Below are 22,263 nucleotides of genomic sequence, written 5' to 3' on the forward strand. Positions count from 1 at the left end.
TGAAGGTTATTTTCACATTTATTGTCCTTGGAACAACAGTCATTCAATTTCCTGAAAGTAATAGGTGTGGAATAGTGATGAGGTTGAGGACAGGGCTGGGTAACTGATGATTTTTGTAGTACGTCAGCTTTAAGACCTTGGTAGGTCTTTCTTCTTGTATGGCCTTTTTGCATGGAATTTTTATATCCTAAAATTCTAGTCTTTTTTGTAAATCTTTGTATCTGTACTAACTACTGTCATTTTCTTCTAGCAGTATTGTGTTCTTTCTTGGTTAATGGTTCCATCTTGTGTAACCTGGCTTTCAGTTAACACCTCACTGTAAAATTGTTTTAAGTCAGAGTGGAAACAAATGCACTTTTTTGCTTTTTTTCCTCCTGGCATGTGTTTCCTACAGTCTTGCATATTTTCTTTTAAAATAGATAGAAAACATTCATCCTAGTGTTGTAGAATCTTCAGTCTTTAAAAGTTTTTGTAAGAGTAATGGGAATTGCTTGAACTTCAGTGTAGTCAGCCTAGGAGCAGTTCTTCATGCTTCTCAATAAAAGGCAGAGGCACGGGTGGTTCAGCTTCCACCATGGTGTGGGCCAGATGCCACTTGAGGACGATTTCAGGGAAGGAAGAAGGGGTAGAACTTAGTTATTCAGCCCTCCTTCAGTGGAGCAGTCCAGATCCTTGCTTTGGTGCAGGTATCTTTCCATCCATGGTGATGCATTCTTTGACAGTAATGCAGGAAGCGTGGGGCTTTGAGTGGCAGATATATATCCATGTGTGCATTGGCCAGACATAGATGTGTGAGGAGTCAGGCACTGTTGGAAACACAAAAGTTTGCTGCTTGTGCTCTCAACAGCACATTCTACTTTGCCAGCAGCAGTTCATGGCTGTTCTGGACAACATATGCCTTACTAGGGAGTATTATTTATGTTTAAAAACTGCATATTAGTTCAGTGGCTATCTAAAATTATGTTAAGGTTGAAGTAAAAGCTCTCCCAAGTAGGGAACACAATCTAAAGACCATTTGACATAATGGAGAAAAAGGTGGTGTGGATAAAAAGTGCCCAAACACTGAATGAAACAGAAAATCCACCAGAGGTGAAAGCAAGAACAGACAGCCTGTGATGAATGTGGAAGACACTGCGGTGATGATGTGCAGAGATGATGTTAGTAAATACGAAATTCTGATGGATTTTCAATTAGTGAGGAATGTGAAGCTCTGTAGGAATGGATTCTGTACCTACACTGCAGCAGAAGTAAGGCTAAAGGAAGATAAGAGTCTACAGCTCAGTGTGGAACTATGGGAAAAGGTGAGCTATTTAATAATGGGGTTTTTTTAAATTTATGAATAAGAATGAGGAAGGAATGCCTCATCAGGAGCCTACATGTCTCCTCAATGTATCCACTTCGTTTGAATATTCCTACTTACAGCCTTTTTTGATTCTCAAAATAGTGAGGAGGAAGATTAGTATAATCAGTGGCTGAGTTCTGTTATTAATCTTTATAGCATTTCATACTCTTTTCACTGATACATTGCTTCCATTCATATTTATGCTAAAATGAGAAACTCCATACTTAATATTCTTAACTGTTTTCCTAAGCTAGTCTCGTAGTTGCTTCTCTTGCAGGGTCAAAGTATGTTGAATGGGCAGTCTCAATATGAGAATACTGTAGGATATGATACTTTCCTTTTTTGTTTTTTTCCTAGATAGCAAGCATAAAAAAATACTTAAAATTGTGAGAAAGACCGACAGAAAAATTAGTGTGGGATGTTCTACTATACAGTTTTAATTTGAAGGAAGGAAATAGCTGACAGCCATTCTTACTGTTTTACTACATTATGATAGTAGAAGTTCTTTGGCTTTTTTAACGTGCTGAGATACTGTCCTGGATTACATTAAAAAAATGGGCTGCATGTCTTAAAAATAAAAGTCAGTAAAAACATCATCAGCTTCATTTTGAAAACTTTATTGTTGACTAGATACTTAAGTAGAAGCAGCTATTGTGGTTCTTTTCTTATGCATTAGATTCCTTGTTGCAAAGTCAAAACAGATCACAAAGGCGGCTTTTTGTTGGATTTGAGACATCTTAAGGAAAATATTAGAGTACGTTCTAAGTGCAGGTTGTCAACTGACTTAAAAATATAGCTTGCAGATGAAGCTTTTCCTAATGAAGTCTTGCATAAGAATTTTACACTCTCATTTTTTGTAAGGATGCAAAATAAGACATTTTCATTTTTTGAAAAAATAAGACTTGCAGATGAGACTTCATCTCTTTTCTGAATTCTATGTATTTTCATTGTTTATTTTAAAAAAGAGGCAACCTTTGCAATAATATTAAAAAAATGCAACTTGTATGCCTTTATGTGAAAATGAGTGACAGCAAAAAAAGACTTAGTATTAATCGAAATAATGACAGAAAGGTCAGCTTGTTTCTGCACTCATTTTGAAAATGTTTATGTGTGTTCAAAATAGATTTTTTTTTTGTACTTTTGACTTCTTTCATGATCCCAACATGCATTTCACTTTACTTAACCAGTTTGGGCCTTTTCTTAAATGTCTCCGTAATTCATGAGAACCTAAATAAAGAACATTTCTGTATGTACTGCATACTTTTGCTTTGTATTTTGATGATCCTGTGCTGAGGTATTGTGGTTGTTGTGAGATCTCTGAGACAATTCTAATTAACTTCTTGCTGTATACTAGCTGGTCTTTGTACTTAATTTATTCTGGAGAAGCGAAGAATAATACCTGCAATCAACAGTGAATCTTCTTAGTATGGTGGATAAATACTAAACTGTCTGAATATCCTTAATCAACTGTTCTTTTTTGTCCTCTTTCTTCTGAAGAAATTTTCCACAGAAATGAGATCATTTGAAGGGTTTGTAGTGGGAGGGGGAAAGAAGTTGGAGATTACTCTAAATATCTTTATAGTCACTTGGAAATTAATTAATTCAGAATGGCAGCTGCAGCTGCTATGACTTCCAACTGATGCTTTTGTGTGTAAAATCTTATTTCCCCCATGGCTACTTCCTGCTTAAAAAAAAAAAAAATGAAGTCTCTTGGGAATGTAATGCTAATTTAAATATGACTTCAGTGCTGCACAGATGTATGGGCACTTTTATTTAGGTGAGGATTTAGTGAACATATAGATCAATAGGAAGAGGTAGAATATTGGTGCCTTTACGAGATGAAAGTCATGCCTTGCAAATCAGTGGGAGGTCTTTGAAGGAGTAAATACGTAGTACATATTGTTGGTTTAGTCTTTACATTGTTTAATATTATGAAAAAAAGCCATTGTCCTGCTTTCACCAAAGCCTCTAGTGGTTTTATGTGGCTTTAGTTTGTTGGGGTTTTTTTAAGTTGTTCCTGAATATGAATTTTCTCCTTTTAGTCATAGAGTTAAACATAGCAAGCGAAAGAGAAGAATAAATGCTTGGCTTTTGTAGTGTTGGAAAGCTAACAGTGGAGTTTTGTGCAGATCAGTGCTGGAAATGATTCAGAAAAAGTGAATGAATGACAGAGCTTGATGATTCCAGAATTTTGAGGTAATGAAGATACTAATACTTAAGACACTGCAGAACTGATCAGCTGGGCAGCTAAATGACTGAAGAAATTCAATGGTAGTAAATGCTAAGTAGTACTTGTGGTGGTGGTGAGAATTACATTTCCAGTACTTCATTTTTACTAGATTGAAAGAAATTGGCTTTTGGCGACACCACTAGGAGGTGGATATCAGAGTTACCATATATATCTATGAAAATACTAGATTGCTCTGCCTTGTCTTCAAACAGAAGACAGTCTGTTCCTATTAAAATTGTTTTACTGTATACTGCATAAATCATCTTTGTGTATGGAAACGCAACCAAATAATCTAGTAAAAGTATAAAGAAGAGTGTCAAGATTGATCATATATGGCACAGCATGTGCATAAGGTGGAAAAAAATCAGAGGAGGATTCTCCAGGATATAAGGTGAACTACTGATGCTGGAGTTCTACACAATTCACGTATTTGTCCTGGATAGATCTTGTGTACCAGTGTTTTTCTGAGGTGGTTTTAACAGCCTGTTTAAAAATCTGCTTGTATTAAAACCAAAACCTTTTTTTGTTACTTTCCACCATTACTCCTTATCCTGGGCTAATCAGGTGACAGGTTTCTGTTGCGGAAGTTTCAAGATCTCCAGGAAAGGACAAAAACTAATTTATTTTTTCCTCTGTGGAGCTTGAAGAAAGGACTGGAGGAGGAGTAATTCTCCTGGAGACAGTGCATACTGGGAAAAGGAATAAAAACAAGAAGTTCGTTTTTTCCTGCACGGTGTCTAATCTTTGAACTCTTATGCCCTCTGGAAGCAGACAAAAGGGTTGTGCACACGGGGTCTGTGTATTCACGTACTTCTGCTTCACGGGTTCTTCTGTCCCCACTATTTGTTTCTGTTTCCGTCTCAGATTTCAAACCCAACCGTAGTGGGTGGGAGTTATTACATGGATCGCACCCATTTGTCAGTCACTATCTTGTTGCTGGGGAATGCTGTGAGCATCTAGTGCGTCCTTTCACTGGCTGCCTCGGTGACGCCTCGCCAGGGGAACCCCGCGCCCTCTCCTGGACGATGGTGCTGCCTTCCTGCCCGCCTTCCTGCCCGCCCGCCTTCCTGCCTTCCTGCCCGCCCGCCTTCCTGCCTGCCTGCCCGCCCGCCTTCCTGCCTGCCCGCCTTCCTGCCTGCCCGCCTTCCTTCCTGCCCGCCTTCCTTCCTGCCCGCCTTCCTTCCTGCCCGCCTTCCTTCCTGCCCGCCTTCCTTCCTGCCCGCCTTCCTTCCTGCCCGCCTTTCTGCCTGCCCGCCTTCCCGCCTGCTTCCTGCCTTCCCGCCTGCTTCCTGCCTTCCCGCCTGCTTCCTGCCTTCCCGCCTGCCTGCCTTCCCGCCCGCCTGCCTTCCCGCCCGCCTGCCTTCCCGCCCGCCTGCCTTCCCGCCCGCCTGCCTTCCCGCCTGCCTTCCCGCCTGCCTTCCCGCCTGCCTTCCCGCCTGCCTTCCCGCCTGCCTTCCCGCCTGCTTTCCCGCCTTCCTGCCTGCCGTGCTCACTACAGCCATGCTGCTGGCAGCTGCTGCTGCTACTGGCAGCTGCACCGAATACCGCGGATAGTAACTCTAAACCCCCGATGCTTCCAGCCAGCGCAGGGCTGCTTGGAAATATGTTAACCCTCAAGTCGCATGTGGTTGTTATTTTAATGTTAGGAAAGCACTGTGGAACAAAGTGTGTCAGTACCATGAAAATGCAGATTGCATTACAGTGCAAGGGAGCACTGACATTCAGAACTAAGGGATGTTTGAAGAAAAAGGAACATTCAAATAATGATAATTTTTGGCATCATGCTTGCTGTGCTTCTAAGCTTGTTTTGCTTCTCTTTTTTGTCATTTTTATATGCTTGTAATTGTAGTTTACTTTCATGATACCTTCTACTTCTGAAATTGTCACAAGATTGCAGACTTGCTAATTGCTTTCTGTATGCTGAGGTGAAAATAGTGGCTGCTCTCTGAATGTAACTACTGAATCAGATGTGAACCTCCAAAATGAAACAATTCGTTTAATCTAATTGACAGAATAAAATGCCAAGTTCACAGTGTTCATCTCAGTAGACTGATGTAATTGCTGGCATTTGACTTGCATACCTCTTGAAATATTAAATTAGTTTATAAACGTGGCAGAAAAGAGTGGCTTATACTTGCCAAATAAAGTTTGGGTGTTTTACAAGAGCTCAAACAATTAGCCATGTTAAGTGTTCTTTTGGGGAGTTGTTTTATTAATTTTGTTTTGTTATTAAAGAATGAATAAATACTCTTTCCCTCACCTGCTTTTTCTTCTTTTAGAAGAGGTTATGCACATAGAAGAATGAGGGCATTTAGCTCGAGGAAGGTAACCATTTGTGCAAAACTGTTTGTGTTTATGCGAACGTGGTGTCGATTGGTTAGATAGGTATTTTTGTAGCTTTAATTTTCTAGAAAACAACAAACCCAGAAAACTATAAAATTTTGTATTGTGAAACATATTAGATGAAAATTCACAGGTTGACATTGAATTTCACTTGGATCTAAACTGAGACAGCAATACTGTAGACATTTAGTAATGTTTAAAACTGGTGCCAGCAAAAACCTGACACCAGTATAGTTTACAAAAAGAACAATTGCTAGACAAGTTCCTCTTGAAATACATTCTTAAATTCCCAATGATTAACTGTGATTTTGGAGTTGTTTTTTTGGGGTTTTTTTTGACTGGTTAGGAATAGTTAATTTGCATCAAAATCAATTGTCCTTCGTTCATCTAAAGTGAGGTGATTCCTGATCTTCTGATTTTCTTGGGAAGTTGTATTCTGGTAATTTCCTCTAGTGCTGTCTTTGGTTTTGTTATTTTAAAATATGAATTAAATTTTACCATTTTTTTCTTAATCTGTTTTGTGATATTTCTCTCCCAAGTTGTTATTAACCCAACAAGGTTGAAAATTAATGATTTCAAGAAAGATTACTTTTTTATTTTGAGATATCTTATGTTAAAATCAAAGATCAGTTAAAGCAACATAAAATTCAATACAACTTCTGAAAATTTTAGGCAGTAGATAAAACATGCAAAGTCATTAAAAATACATTAAATGTCTTTGGTGCATACATCAGGAAAATAGAAACTGTAGAACCATTTCTTCTTATGCTTTTCTTCCTCTTTGTAATACAGATCTTAGATAAGTTATTAATTAAAAATGCTATAATTACTTTTGAACATCATAATAATCTTGAACCCAAGTGATACAAGGGAATGTATTTGAATTATAATTCACTTAACCTGTCTCTTCAATTAGAGAGAGAATGTCTTCATTTCTACTGGATATAACTTCTGTTTTCAGTATAAGGTGATACAGAACCAAATCATCCAGTCAGGTCACTGGCAAAAGCTTTGTTGGCTATACTGGTGAAACAAATAAAAAAAAATCAGTGGAATAATTTTTCTTACTGTGCTCTTGCTTTGCTGAGTTGTCTGTCCTTTGTGACACAGGTATGTACAGTAAAACTTGACTTCCACCGAAAGCTACATTTCTACATACATATATTTTTGGGCATTTATCAGACTTGCTGCGTTGACTTTAAGCTTTAGCAAAGGCTAACTTCTTGAAGTTATTTATTTGTTTCTGAATACGTGCAAAATTCTGAAATAGTATTTAATCAAGTACTATTAGATTTCTATTTGAAATCCGCTAGTACATACGTGTCTTTGATAAAGCTTTGAGAAGCTTCCACAACACGCAGAGCATTGTTAGTCGGAAAGACATTCCTACCTCCGTTGTAATGTGGCATCTAATTTTCTTAGAATAAAGAGTACATTAGTAATAATGCTGATTTGTTTTGGTTTTGAGTGCACATGTGCCTCAACAGACAGTCTTTACTTTGTCACTATATTACATTGCATTAGATAAAAAGATCTTCGCAAACACATGCACCCCACAGTGGTTAGTTACTATCTTTTATGGTCTCTTACCAGACAGTAGAGTCCTGTGTTTTTAAGAAGATTTACATGATAGCACCATTTAGATTTTGTGTTCTTCTGTAATTTGAAAAGCAAGAATTTATGCTGGTGAGTCACCTAAGAAATCCTGAATATAGCTCCCAAAAATAGATTATTTTATTTTTTCTATTTGAAAGGTGTAGGCTCTGGCAAAAAGGTGCACAAACATTGAAAATCCTAGGTGTTGTCTTGCCAGGAAGAATGGCAAGTCAGACAGAATGAGGTAGAGAGATCCTTTTACTTTAGTGTGAGCAAATTAGGTAAAACTCATCTTTTATTTCTTTTCCTAAGAACTTTGTAGATGTTTCTGTCTTTCTCAAGTATTAAAAATAAATGGGTTTAATGGCATTTTATTTAAATCCAGCATTAACTGTCTTAGTAGGCACAGCAAGGCCCTTGCCTATGTGGTATGAGTGGATTGTGGTGGCAGAGGAGAGCTGAAGTGCTGAAGTTTCCCAGCACATCCTCTGCCCTGAGCCCCAAGTGTGGTTCACCCAAGAACTCCAAGAACTAGTCCTCATTTCAGCTGCACGGGCCAGTGAGTCAGCTGATGCTTTCAGGATGAGTGGGTGCAGGTTTTTTCCCCAATGACAGTTAAAAAAAAACTAACAGGAAAGTTTTTAGCATGGAGATGCATAGGTATATACTAGATTAATGAAGGATTATAGTATTCTTAACAAGTGACTTTTTGGACATTTTCTGGACATCAGTCAGCTTCAGACCTGTGATGTAGATGTTCCTAACAGCACTATCCTGGACTTCTGTCAAATCAGTCTACCTCTCATGAGACTGTTACGGGACCCCCCTGGATTCTCACCTGTGGATTGAAAACCTCAGTCCTTCTCAGCAGGAAGCTCCTCATTTAGTGCTTTCACACCCACAGATGTGCCTGCTGCAAAAGGAGGCAATGGAAGGTCTTTCTAGAATTGCTTTATAAATGCAATGAATGCAGCATCTTAATGATTATCCAATCTGTTTCTTTGCACCAAGTAAAATAAATTGAACAATTGCACCATTTGGGCATTCTCACATTGTCATTCGGCTGGAAGGATAAATTTTTACTGGGAACTGTCACAGTCAGCAAAGCAGGAAATCATTAAAAGTGAGTTATTAGGTGAAAAATGCTTTACTGTAGAAGGTGCAGTTGCAAACAAGTAGCAAGTACAGTGTTCTGAGTTTACCTATCATCAGAGTGCAGTTAGGGAAATTTGGGACAAATCAGCAGGCCTCTCTGGAAGGATTTTATGTAATTTACAGGTGATGGATAAAGATGAGAGTGACCTGGATTGCCTGGATTCCATTGAGGAAAAAACTAAAGCCAAATGGAAGATGAAATTTCCAGGGCTAAGGCTACAGACTCTTTGTCTAGGATCAGCCTTCTCTTCTTCTGTGCAATATTACCAAGAAAGATACTGCCTCCCATTTTATTCCTGTTTTAAAAGTTGTAGTTAAAAAATGAGAGCAAATACAAATGCTTAGACACCTTACATATCTTGAAACTTTTATTCTGTAGATGAAGTTCAGGATATCTAACTACTCAGAAGGGATATTGAGAGGTGTTTTCCTAATAGTTTATAAACACTGGCAGTAAGTCAAGCATCTACATGAAAATGCTTAGCTTTGTCTGTGATAAAATTACATGGAGATATAGGGATTTTATAATAAAGCAGGTAAGTCAGTGTAGCACTGATTTGTTTAATAAACCTGCTTACAAGCTTATGCCACACTTAACTAGACTATGTCATATTTTGCCTACCAGACCTTTTTTTTTTAACTCTCTTTATTAATTTTATCTAAATTCTTATTCTGGTGGTACTTTTCGTCTTGGTTGTACATCTAGTAAAATGGGGACTTTGGGAGATAAGTTTAGGATTTATTAATTTTCTTTTTTTATATAGGCAGAGTGCCTTTTACTTTGGTGTGGTGGTACACTAATGCGACTTACAATGGAAATTCTTGTGTATGTATTTAGGTCACAGCTACTGACAAGGGATTTGGATTTATAAACTGCTGGGGGAAGAAGGTATTCTTTTTCTTCATAATCAGTTTGATAATAATCAGAGCATTGCATTTCTGGAAAACATGCCTTCCTAACTTAAAAAAAAATTCTGCTTTTATAATGGATTTAGTTCCTTTTTGGAAGCTGGATAAGCTTTCAGATGAGACATTGCTGATTTATTTCATTACTTTGAAGATATCCCATTTTTGTGTATTTTCAAAATGGTAATACTTACCCATAAGTCTAAGGCTATTTTGTTCTGAATAACTAAAATACTGAACTTCTAAAGACTTAGGGGAGCAAATTAGTTATGAAAAGAAGACATATAGGGATTAAATTGTAGGTGAAAAAAAAGCCTAAAAAGTGTTCTGGAATTTCTTCTTTTATACCTTTCTCCTCACAAATCAACCTAGAAAAATGGCAGAAAGTAGCAAAATCAGACTGAATGCTCTGGAAAAATATAAGAAACTTTGTGAGGAAGTAGTCTCAAACACAGGTTTAAGAGTGAAGATTATGGTTATGTTTTAAAAGCTGAAAGTGTATTAAATGGGTAGCAAACTATAGCTGAGATTTCGCCAGAAATACGGCTTTTGGTAAGGGTGTTCTATTACTATATACCTTGATTATATTACTTATTTTTTGTAGAAGTTTCAGCACTTTATGGTGAAAATTATCTTTTCATATGGAAGAGTCTAAAACTTGCACAGCTAAGAAAATTTGAAAAAATAAAGAGGAGAAGTAATGGATTTTATGATAAAGGTGAACAAAAGATACTAGTCAAAACAAAATTGAAATTGTGTCTTTTTAGTAGTCTGAGGGCTCTTAAATTGCTTCCACAGGCCACTGGCAGCCTGGGGTTTTTTCCTGAGTTATCTAAAACTGCCTGAGACAGCATAGCTGGGAATACATTTTTGTGTGAAAAATCTTGCGTTTCTGAGATGTGTTGAAGCATCGTTTGACAGCAAGTTTTTTGGTTTTGCTGTCTTCCAGAGACTATTCAATAGACTATTCAATACATTTCCATGCCTTTTAGGTTAGAACCTCTATCTTACACAGTATCACTTGGATAAAGTGTCGTCTGAGCAGCCACAATCAATATAAGCATGAAGTCTTATTTTCACATACTGTTTACTCTTGACATACTTCTCTTCAACATAGTCTTGTCTTTCTGCGTAAGACACCTAAGGTCTATTAAAAAATAAAATTTCCCAAGATTGCCATTCCAAGTCTCTGTAAGTACTGGGGTGAGCTCGCTGCCTCCATACTGTGTTCAGAGATGACTGCCTGCCCCACAGCTGCCCCTTCCTATGCCCCAGTGCTCACTTTTCCCAGCCCTGGCCAGCCTTTGCCCACCCATAGTTACTTTTTCCGCAAATTTTGTGTTTCACTGTTGGTGTTTCAGTGTAACTTTGTATGCAATGTTGGCTTCATGCACTATTAATAGTTCAGTTACCTTAGTACCTTGCAAGATGTCCACCCCTGAAGTCTGCCCTGTATTCCACCTTTCCATGGAGCTTGTCTGGTTTTTGTGTAACTCTGCTGTGATGGTCTGTACACCCACTCTGCAGCTTCTTGCATTGTCTGTCACATCCAGCAGTTTTCTTATGTCCAATAGTTTTTCACACCCTGTTTATTTATCTTAATATCAGGCCAAGGCCTGGTCCTCTGCCTGCAGCCAGGATCCCAGCTGGCTGACAGGTCAGTTCTCCTGACAGTGCTCCACTCCCCACTGGAGCAACTGTGCCTGGGCAGTGAATGATTGGAGGAGCATCAGTCCCAACACTGTTGGAGAAATTGAGTCAGGCTGGTCCTACTGCTGCCACGCCTTTGCCACCTCTTCCCAGTGTCATCTTGACATTTTTTTTCTTTTCTTACCAGTTTGTAATTTCACCTCTTTGTCCCCTGCCTGCAAGTGCTGTGAGGACTAGGTGCCAGCTGCTGAGGGTATGGGGCCGGCAGCAGGAGTCAGGGCAGGAGTGTAGGTGCCCCAGGCCTGTCGTCTCAGCAGCAGTGGGTGGGGGTCTCAGCTCCAGGCACAGGGGCAGTAACAGATAGACCCTCAAGGAAGACAGGCAGTGTGTGTCCTACCTGCATCTGCAAGTGAGACTGGGGTGAGTGAGGCTCTTGGCACATCTGGACTGGGCGGCTGGTCACAGCCTGTGCTACTTCTGATGGGACAGGCTGACTGGCTAATATTCATGTGCTTTGACCCCACGTGTGTGTCTCTTGGGCATGTGCAGTTCACTAGAAAACCTCAAATTGGGGTAGCAGTGTGCGGGAGAGGGACTTTTACAAGGGCATGTAGTGATAGGACATGGGGTAATAGGTCTAAATTGAGATGGGTTAGGGTTGGATAGTAATAAATTCCTTACTGTGAGGGTGGTGAGGCACTGGCACATGTTACCCAAAGCTGTGGATGCCCCATCCCTGGCAATGTTCAAGGGCCCCTGAGCAATCTTGTCTAGTGGAAGGGTGCCCATGCTGTGGGTTGGAACTAGAGGATCTTTAAGGCCCCTTCTAACCATTCTGTGTTTCTATGGTTCTGTGATCTTGGAAGGGATGTTAGGTGGCCAGAGGGCCCTTGCTGGTCTGGTGCCTGTAAGGTGAGTGTATGCATCTGCCTGCTGGTGACTTGCCACCAGCCAGCAAATGGGAGACCCATAAGAGGGACACAAGAACTATGGCCCTGGCTAAGGGCTGTTAGATGGATAGAAGGATATGCTGTGCTGATACTGAGGGATCCACAAGTCCTCATTTGTTTGGGCATTATGAGGGGGTGGGAGGTGGCATGCTCTCAGGAGTGAACTTCAGTCCTGATCAGAAAAGAAGGGAGAGGTCTTGGCTGGCTCTACTGAAGTTCATGTGGTCCTGAGAGTGCTACATAGTGCAGAGCTGAGCTTCACTGCTAGTTGAACCTGTCAATGAGAAAGCAAGTGCTACATCTGTGGACCTGGAACAGACACCTCCAGATCTCTGGACACATTGGGCTGGGCTGCAGCATCAGGGCAGGAGGAATCCCTGGACTGGCCTCAGAGATACTGGAGGGGGCATCCATTTATAACATCCCTTAGCACAATTGTAAAGACAGTTCCATAAAAGATATTCAACTCTAAGATTTTCCTTGTGAGTCAGGTGGATCTCCAAGTTGAGAAAACTGTACTGAGAAAAATACCATTATTTCTTTTTTCTGTTTTGTTGTCTGCTGCTGACCATTAACAAAGATGGAATAAACATGTGTTTATTACAGTAACTTGACTCGTGTGGCTACATTTACAAAACCAAACAATATTCTTCTGTGAAAGAATGTTTAAATGCTTAGTCAAAAATGCTTAGTTTGCCTTAAGACTAGGAGAACTGAAGGAGATCATTTATAAAGTTGGGGATTTAAGCCTGAACAGAAGGTTCTTGGCCTCATTTTGTATCCTAGGCATTTTAGTGTGGCTTTAATGACTTCACATTCCAAAGTGTAATTAATTCTCCAGTATTATTCATGATTCTGCAATGTCTTGGGAATTCTGCAGTATTGTCATATCAAAATTAAACTTCTGACATTCTCATGGAGGGATCACTGACGTTTGTCTGCCTCTGCCCTGAACCCTGTTGCAGCATTTAAATCCTAATAAGACAGGAAATAGGCAGTTTTATTTGGGATGAAGATCATAGGAATTATCTTTTTTTGTGTGTTTTTGTTCTTTTTTTTATAAACCAACAGCTTAATTTAATGAATAATATTGAGTTACAGAGCTTCATTTGAAACTCCTAACCTCCTATGTGACAGTAGGCATGTCACTTAACCAACGCGTCCTACTTTCACCATCTGTGAAACACTTTGGAAAGTCATGGAAAACTGAATCATAGGTCTTTTCCATCTCTATTAGGTCATCCAACTGTTCATCTGCCAGTAGAAGATTGTTTCCTACATCCACCACTGTTTTTCCAGTGTAGATCCTGTTCTCTTAGTGACTGGGCTTCCACTAGTACCTTTGGGAGATGATTTTGCAGAGTTCTAGATCTCATTGTCAGGAAACTCTTCTGACATTCACAAAAAGAGGTTTTGTTGTTGTTGTTGTTGTTAATTTAACTGAGTTCTATTGCTTTTTTCCCGTTAGTAGGTAATTGCTTACAGTTTTAAGTATACACAATTCATGATAATTAAATAGACAAATTGCAAGTGTCTGTAAAGTATCTTATCTATACAGATAGAGGAAAAACATAAGGTTTTGAGATGCAAGGTATGACCTTTCATAAGAAGATAAGGTACTTGATTTTTCCTGAAATCGTGTGTAAGGAAGTGTACAGGCTGCTCCAGATTTACAACAGAAAAGGGATAGAATATGGAACTTAACAGTGAAGTTAAAATGAAGGTATTGGAATAGGTTTCAAGAATGCTTAAGCAGGGAAAGAATTTAAAAAATACAGTGTAGTTGCTGAACATGAAAGCTATCAGAAGAACTAAACTACTTTGTAGAGAATTTTAACTTTTCAAAATGTGTGGATGTTGAGTCTGGCATAAGAATAGTTAAACTACTTTTAAAATGGCTGAGATACAACTGGTATGTAACATGTCTTTTTGTTGCACTGCTGTAGGAGGAAAATAATGTTCAATTAATTCATTTTATGAGGTTAATAGAGCATTTTGTAATACAACCTACATAAAGCATGTGTCTTAAAATAGCAAGAAATCTGTCATGGGGGCATGTTTGGTAAAATATTCAGCTTTTAACAAAATCCACTTGTCCAGGGTTTTCATTCCTCTATTTCAGCTGTCAATGCAAATGCTTATGTCCAGGAATGCAAACTGCATGCTCAGTCAGTCTCTTTAGAAAAAAAATAGTATTTTTTATCTCAGCTTCATTTTCATTGTCTTTAACTTACATATTCATGTGCATTGATAAGATGTAACTTCATCAGAAGACAAGTTGGGAATTTAAGGCCTTCCAAAGTTAATTTGTAGTACAACAATATGGGCAATATTTCTGCAAATAAAACCACCCATCCTACATACATTGCTGTTGAAAAATCCCTCTTGCCTTCAGCACTAGTATATATAGTCAGATTAGGTATAAGGTAGTGTTTTGAGAAGGTCAGTCAGTATAAATGTAGTGTTTGCATACACACCAAAAAATTCTCCACATAATGAACTGGTTTTCTTCCTTTAAGAGATTAGGGAGGTGCCATGATTAAAATGTTTATAAGGAAGGTGAACCTTAGACTTCATATAGTCTGATCATAAGAAGAATAAACTTATCTTTCATCTACAGGAAATAAAACCAGATGAAGTTACCAGACTTGCTCTTAGGACAGAAGTTAATTTTGAAAGTGTCTGCAAAAAGGTAAGACTTGCTGGTTTTTGTTTTTCTTCCCCTGCTTCTCTCAGTGTGAAAAGGTGCATGTGTGGGTGCAAGTACATGGATTTGACACAGTGTTTTCTGTTTGTTGTGTTGTATCTTCATTGTAGATCTTCCTTTTCTGAGGAGGTTTATCCTTTGGGACATATCTACAGAAAAATGAATAGCTGTCTAGTATGAATTGTCACTAGTCTGGTGGGCTAGTCCATAGTAATTAGAACAGAATACCAGGAAGCATAGTGGTGATTTCTTAGTCTTTATAAATAGATTTGTTTTGTTTATATAGTATATATACATGTTATAGTATAAATTAATTTTCAATTAGTATAAACAATCTAAGTAAGCTTTCAGCAGCAGTTGGGAAAAGGCACTTTTAAATACTCCTGAATGCAGAGAGAAGTTTTCATGTGTAAACAAAACAGGACAAACATTAACTTGAAATAAAGGTGGAATTCTAACACCCCTGTAGCTCCTTCGTTTCCGTGTGATGTTTCTCTTGAAGCCTGCTGATGCTACAGTATCAAATATTAACAGCCTAACTAGAGATGTCATAAGAGATTAAATTAAGACACAGAAGTGCAAGACGCTCGTTGAAATAAGCAGCTGAGGCTGAGAGCAGTCCACTTTCAAAGAGCATGTTACATTTTTGATGCAAGAAAGCAATTCTGAGTTTAAAAGTGTCAGTGCATGAAGTTTTATGGGTTTTTTCACTTTATCTTTAATTCCTATGGGTGGCCACCGAGGAAGGCTGACACTTGAAATGTTTGTTGTACACAGGGTAAGTTTTAATGTAGAATTGGGTCATTTACTCCTGTAATGGCATCATTAGTTTGTAATTTAACTCTGCTGTTGCATATTACAGTTGTGTGATGTAGTTCAGTTATTAGCATAATGTGCAGCAAATTTTTCAATGTTTTATGTCAGCAAAATCAAGTTAATAGGAAAATACCACAGGAATTCGGTATTTCTGGAGAAGTGTTTGGGTAGAAGCATCCTAACTGTTTTTCCTTCTCTTAATGATAGAAGAGAGTAAGGAAAAGGTCACAGATACACTGGCATGAAGCTAAAAGCATTTTTCTTTTAAATTTATTTGACCAGGATTTTCCAGTGTGAAGATGAGGCAGTCAGAAACTGCTTACTGTGACATTAGAATTGGGGCAGACACGAAGATTTTGAGTGTGTGAGGACACATGGAGAGGGATTTTATTCTTGAAGAGGGATGCTAAATTCAGTGACATTTTGTCATTTAACTGTAGGAGATTCTTCTGCCAAGAATTCAAATTCACCAGGTTTATGCTGATTTCATAAAGTGAAGGAGGACCAAAATGAAATTATTGATGCTATTTAGTAAAGGAGTTTGTAGGTTCACAGTTGGAATTTTATTTTCTAAGATGGCAATTTTATTGAAAGAATGCTGAAGGAATTTAATTAATCTTATTTTCGATATATTTTTATATATTCCTTATTTATTTATATACCAGTCATGACTGATGGACTGTTTCTCATATTTACTTAAAGTCTTAAAATAGGCTTTAATTTAGCTTTAATTCTTGAAAACATGTATGCATGGAGTTGTTTCGGGGTTTTGATCTGTTGTTTTTTCTGTTACTTTCTGCTGGTGGCTCAGTTTTTCCAGGGAATGGAAGTCTGTTAGTTTCACAGTTTTTAGTGGATGGAACTTATATTTCAAATCAAGCTGATGAATAGATGCTGATCCTTTTTATAATCTGTAGAGGGTTTTAACCTCCTTGCAGTAGAAGAATATGTACAATGTATATCATAACTTCGCTGGTTGCTTTTGGTTGACCATAACATATCCCCAGCGAAAGAAGGCATCCCTTCTGTGCTTAAACAGAAGTTAATTCTCCAATATTTTATTTCTTATTTTTCCACAGTTAGTCATTAAACATATAATAAAAAATTTGATCTTCTGTCCTTAGCAATATTCTGTAGTCTCATGAAATACAGACCACATTGTTTACCTTTTCATTAACTTGAGTTTCAAAATATTTGAAGGAAAACATCCTGTGGCTGTTTTCATTTTCAGAATAGGTTTGTTTTCATTGACAAAAGGCAATCTGCTTTTAATTCACTGTGGAATGCTGAATATTAGTTTTACATAGTGGTCATGTAGTCAAGATACTTTTTTAATTGCTTATCCTCACCGAGTTTTTATGTTCCATTGCTGTTTCCCAGACTTTTTCAGAATAAAGTTAAGCATACTTTTCTGTTTAAAAAGAGTTTGCATATATTTCTGTCAAGTACAGTGAAATTGTGCTAAGTGTCTAGCAGGTGGCAATTTACTGGGAGTTCCTGTGATTTAGATTTCAATATGGCTGTATTGATAATAAGCAGATCAGATTTATCGAGTTGCAGGGGGTGTTGGCAAGAGTCACCAGCCCCATGACACAAGACTTTTTTTGAAAGCATTACAAGAAGCAGCTGGTAAACAATTCTTTATGTATGTCTGCTGAAATATTTTTAATCAATCTCAATATTGCTGCAGCTAGCACCATTGTTACCGACAGGTGATAAATCCTATTGTAAAAATTGGATTTTTACAATGCAATAATACAAAAATTAGATTTTTACAATACACAACAAGGCACTCTCCCATCCCACATCACGTCAATCCAAAACTCCTCCACACGAGAACACCTTCTCATAGCCCTCCATATAATTCCCATAATGCTTCTAATCCTCAAACCTGAACTAATCTCCGGTATCCCCATATGCAAGTATAGTTTCAACCAAAACATTAGACTGCCACTCTAAAAATAGAAATTAAACCCTTCTTACCTGCCGAGGAGAGGTAAAACCAATGAGAACTGCTAACTCTTGTATCTGTAAAGATCGTAATAAATGTTACCACGCAACTTTGATTAGGCTTTATATTGTTGGTTCTATTTATAGCTGTTGAAGAACAGATCCTGTATTTTGTAGATTTTCTCCAAGTCCTCGTACACTTTTTGTACCAAGTTGTGCATTGTCTGTCACAAATATATTTGACAGACATTAGTAAAATTAGAAAAACATGTCATAGAGCTCATATTTTAAACTCAAATTTGCAGGTGTGATGGCATTTTGAACTGTTGCACACAGCTATATTCCCGCAGTGTACGGGAAGCTTGATTCATCAGTGTTGTGCCTCAGGAATCTGAAGTTATAAATTGGAAGCTAATCCTAATAATGCTCTTCATTACAAGCCGAAAACTGAACTGAGCACTGGCAAAGTCTTAACTGTTATCTTCAACTTGTTGCTAATGGGGATTTAGGGTAGTTTGGATAGGTGAAGATAGGCAGGATAAATAAGTTAATATGAATTAATGTTTTTATTACAAAATTATGTTTATAATCTGGGCTGTTTCCTTAAGAAAAGAGAATGTTGGTCTGCCTGCAAACACCTTCTTCATAACCACGGTTGGTTTTGTTGCTTTTGCTAACAGATGTTGACTAACTTACTGTAGCATCTCATTTAGCTTTTCTTCCATACTTTGGTGTATAGCACATAAGAAAGAAATGTGTTTTAAACACCTGAGAATGCGAGAATTCCAGCATAATGGAACTGTGCTTACAAGCAGTAATATGTCATCTTGCCTTAAGTCAAAATACTTACTATTTTTTCTAAAGAATAAACTCTGTGCGTTTCAAAATACAGCAGCAGTCTGATTTGGGGAGCAGTGTTGAAACAGAAATGAACTATTGTATTTTACATTGAGTGTAGAATAGAGTACCAGTATACATTATGATCAGAGATTGGATTGAGCATGTGCTTCTGACTTGCAGAACAAGCATTCACAGATCATAAATACCACCTATATTTTTTGCCTCCAGATGCAATATTCACATAATGGTAGGAGCATAATATTCCCTTCTTTTACGCTGATCTTAAATCTGTGGTCCTTGAGAAGAATGCCACTTTTTCCTATTAAGTCTTGTATTTCCACGCATTGCACAAGTCCTGTTGTGTTTGAATCATGCAGATGCTTGTCTGCAAAGAGGGTTCTGCACAGCAAATACTGAGTGTATTATTATCCTCAGAGCTTTTTTGGGGCCACATCTCAAGATTACTGAAAAGCTTGCCCCAGTTTCTAAATATGTTTAAAAAAACTAGTAGGCCAGAAATGTAAGTCATTAGTAGCTTTTTTTCCCCCGAATTTAAGTTCTGGCAAGCTTGTTTTGGATTGCTTCATGTACAGGAACCAACTTTGTCCTGTTTGGAATTTAAAAGGAATTCAAAGGCTTTAGAAATAGGATCTCAGGCAGCTCATGAAAAGCCATAGGGAGACATGCCAGGATTTAACTGAGCAACTGGGTACGCAGTGTGAGTTTGGTCATTTAAAATCTAAGCTGCCTGATGAGGACAACTCGGCTTAACATGATTTTGGAGGGTTGACCTTAGTGCTGTGTGGCTTCTGGTGCAGATATTTTTTAACGGATGCCTAAAGATATAGTACACTTAGAAGTTCTGGGGTTGAGTACATTTGGTATCTCCGGCACTTTACCTATATGGCTTAAATGAACTTGGGATGAGGGAGCCAACCAAAGTACTAACAGTAATAGGAAAGGGTTTTCTGTGATTTATCAAACAAGACTTTGACTTATTCACATGTGAGAAGACCATTTTTGTTTCACCTTCCAAACTTCTCCTTGAATCCACTCAGTCTCTGGTGTGGGCTAAGGAAGTCCTTGGGCAACACGGACATGAGAAAGGGGTTAGAAAGGTGTTTCTGCCCAGAACAGACAGGAAGAAGGATGACAAAGTTATAGGGCTAAATATGTATTAATTGTATTTCTTTCAAAAGTGTGTTTCAAGCACATTATCAAAATAGCATTTGTCAGATTCATGTCCTTTTTAAATTATGCAGGTGATGGCCTGAGATTAGCCTATCAATTCAAAGCCTCTCTGTCATTAGTAAACAAAGAGTGAGCAAGGGTGGAGTAGTCACAATACTAGTTTTTGTTCTTCTTTTTAGATTTACGTTGAAAATGTTTTTCACACCAACAGTATGTGAAAAGCAGTTTATGAAAGGCTGCTAGCTTTGAGGCTTTAATTAACAGTGGGTAATTAGTTGGAGCACCAGGTGTCCCAGAATAACTCACTAGATGGATACAAGCCATCATTCTTGCTGAAGGAATACACAAGATATTGTTCTACTAAATACACTTATTTATTAAGGAAATTTCAAAATTAATACCCTTGTACTTTTGAACTTTGTGGCAGGATAAGAAAGATCTAAGTTCTGAATCAGGTAGAATTTTTGATTAAACATATCTGCATGTACAGAGGAACAGTCATATCTGTATTTCTTAATTTTGGAAAATAGAAAGGTTTCTCTCTCATCTGATAATCCTAATGTATGTTTGTGATCTTTGCCTTCATTTATTTTAGAAATGTACTTCCTAGTTGAAAATATCTAAACAAACCCCTCTGCATGTACTGTAGATTTAATCTGAGGAAATGTACTAAATCATAAAAAGGGCCCCTAAAAAGGGTCTTCTGCATTTTAATTGGAGACTTCCTGCTAGCTTCAAAGGCTTTGGGTCAGACACAGAATAGTCGCTGTCTTTCATTTCGTGTTCGGAGGATTTTTCCACAACCTCCCTTCTCCTCCCCCCCGCCCTCCTGAAGAGTTCTACTCATGACACAAACATACTAATTAGTCTAGATGTTATTATTGATGAAAAACTTCTGTTTCTGTTGTTAGTGCCTTTAATAGTAAATTCTTTTGTACATGGATTTTTTAACATTGCTTATGGAAATATTTTGTTTGCAGTACATAAACCATAGGGACAAGACTACTGTATGAATCAATTTTCTTTGTAATACTGATGTGACAGTCCATTAGCATTGTATAACATGCTTATCATTAATACATTGCAGTTTTGTGGTTTGATTTTGGCTATGTGGGGGCAAATGGGTTTGGGGAACCCATGAAAAGCTTGGTTCTCCTTTTTATCTAAATTTTCGTTGTTACACACTGATAATTTAATAGCCTGCCTGGATTTCATAGATAATCTCCATCTCACTCAATCCCCCCTACCCTATAAGTCTTAAGTATTGGAAATGTTGTTATCTTATTTCCTTTTGTTCCAGAAGGAATGTATTGCCTTACTAAGTTACATGATTGTTTCTATTCTCCAACAAAGTGTTTATGCTGAAAATAGTAAAATAATAATAGTCAATTTCTTTTCCTACATGTTAAAATGTTACCTTCCCATCTTATTTCATTATGAAACAAGAGATACTAATTTGCATATTACACACCCGATAGACTTTTCTGTCTGTAATAGATGCATCTGTCAACATGCTATATTTTTTGGAAATATGTTGCATTCATTTAATGTTACAATTTCCTGCATCACAGACTAAGATAATTGTCTTTATGCTGGGCATCACTGTTACAGAGTTTGATTCTTTTTGTCCTGAGTATTTTTACTCAGTTTCATTGGAAGTTACACTAAATGTGTGAAGCCACAGTTTCCTGAGAATTTTCCATGTCAGACACCAGATGTTAGTCTTAAACAGGAATGTTTGTGATCTTCTGAAGACCACTGATGAAGTGAAGAATTTTGCATTCATTGATGAATATCACATTCAGGTGTAAATACTTTCTCTGTGTAACTGATTGTTCTTTATTTTCTTTTCCTGAAAGTTCCTCATCTTCCAAATTTGATCATTTGAACTCCAAGCTGTTTAGCATGGCCTTTATATATACCAGGCTGTATTTTAGAGCCTAGAATCCATTACTGTGGCTGCAACTGAAATTTTATGTCAGTATAAATGAAGTCTGCCAGTTTTTGACAAATCTGTCTCCAGTCTTCTTCCCACCTACTTTGCTTTGCAATTGTCCATATGTCTCCTAGCCTAGCCAGTATCAATCCCTCCCCAGGCTTCCAGTGGGAGAGTACAGAATTGTGCTGGGTTCTGTCCATATCACCCCCACCTTATCCATCTTCTCCAGTTGCTCCTCCTTCACATCCAAACCAGGCTGCAATACACACTCCACTGTGGTGCCACTCTTTGGGATCAAGGAGGTAGGCTAGACCAGAGCTAGCATTGTCCTCAACATCAGAGTAGCAATTGCAATGAGCATTGATTGCAAGCAGCTTTGATTTTGTTCATTCTGGAAGGAGTCTTCCTTTGAAGTTCAGTGTTGAAATAAGTTGCTAGTAACTTTGGCAGTGTTTCACAGAGATATTTTTTTATCTCTGACACAAAAGGGCTGTCTCCTTTCAGATTTTAAATTGCTAGTCCAAGAATCTTTCTACCACTCATTTTCATCCCTGTGAGGCTGTATTTCTTAATTTGGTTGCCTGGTTGAACAGGTCAAGTTTGCTGAAGTAGTCTTGTCCCTAGACTCAGAAGTGGTGTGATTGCATT

The 22,263-nt window shown here is 38.0% G+C and overlaps 1 protein-coding gene across 1 annotated transcript in view; it reads left to right on the forward strand.

The window, feature by feature from the left end:
• The window catches only part of SRFBP1 (serum response factor binding protein 1), a 68,094-nt gene that overhangs the window by 29,703 nt on the left and 16,128 nt on the right, over window positions 1-22,263 (forward strand). The window contains exon 4 of the mRNA XM_058043738.1: window positions 14,793-14,864. Coding sequence (XP_057899721.1) covers window positions 14,793-14,864 — 72 coding nt within the window. The remainder of the gene's footprint in view (window positions 1-14,792; window positions 14,865-22,263) is intronic.

The sequence above is a fragment of the Melospiza georgiana genome, chromosome Z (genome assembly GCF_028018845.1).
Source record: "Melospiza georgiana isolate bMelGeo1 chromosome Z, bMelGeo1.pri, whole genome shotgun sequence".
Taxonomy (NCBI): Eukaryota; Metazoa; Chordata; class Aves; order Passeriformes; family Passerellidae; genus Melospiza; species Melospiza georgiana.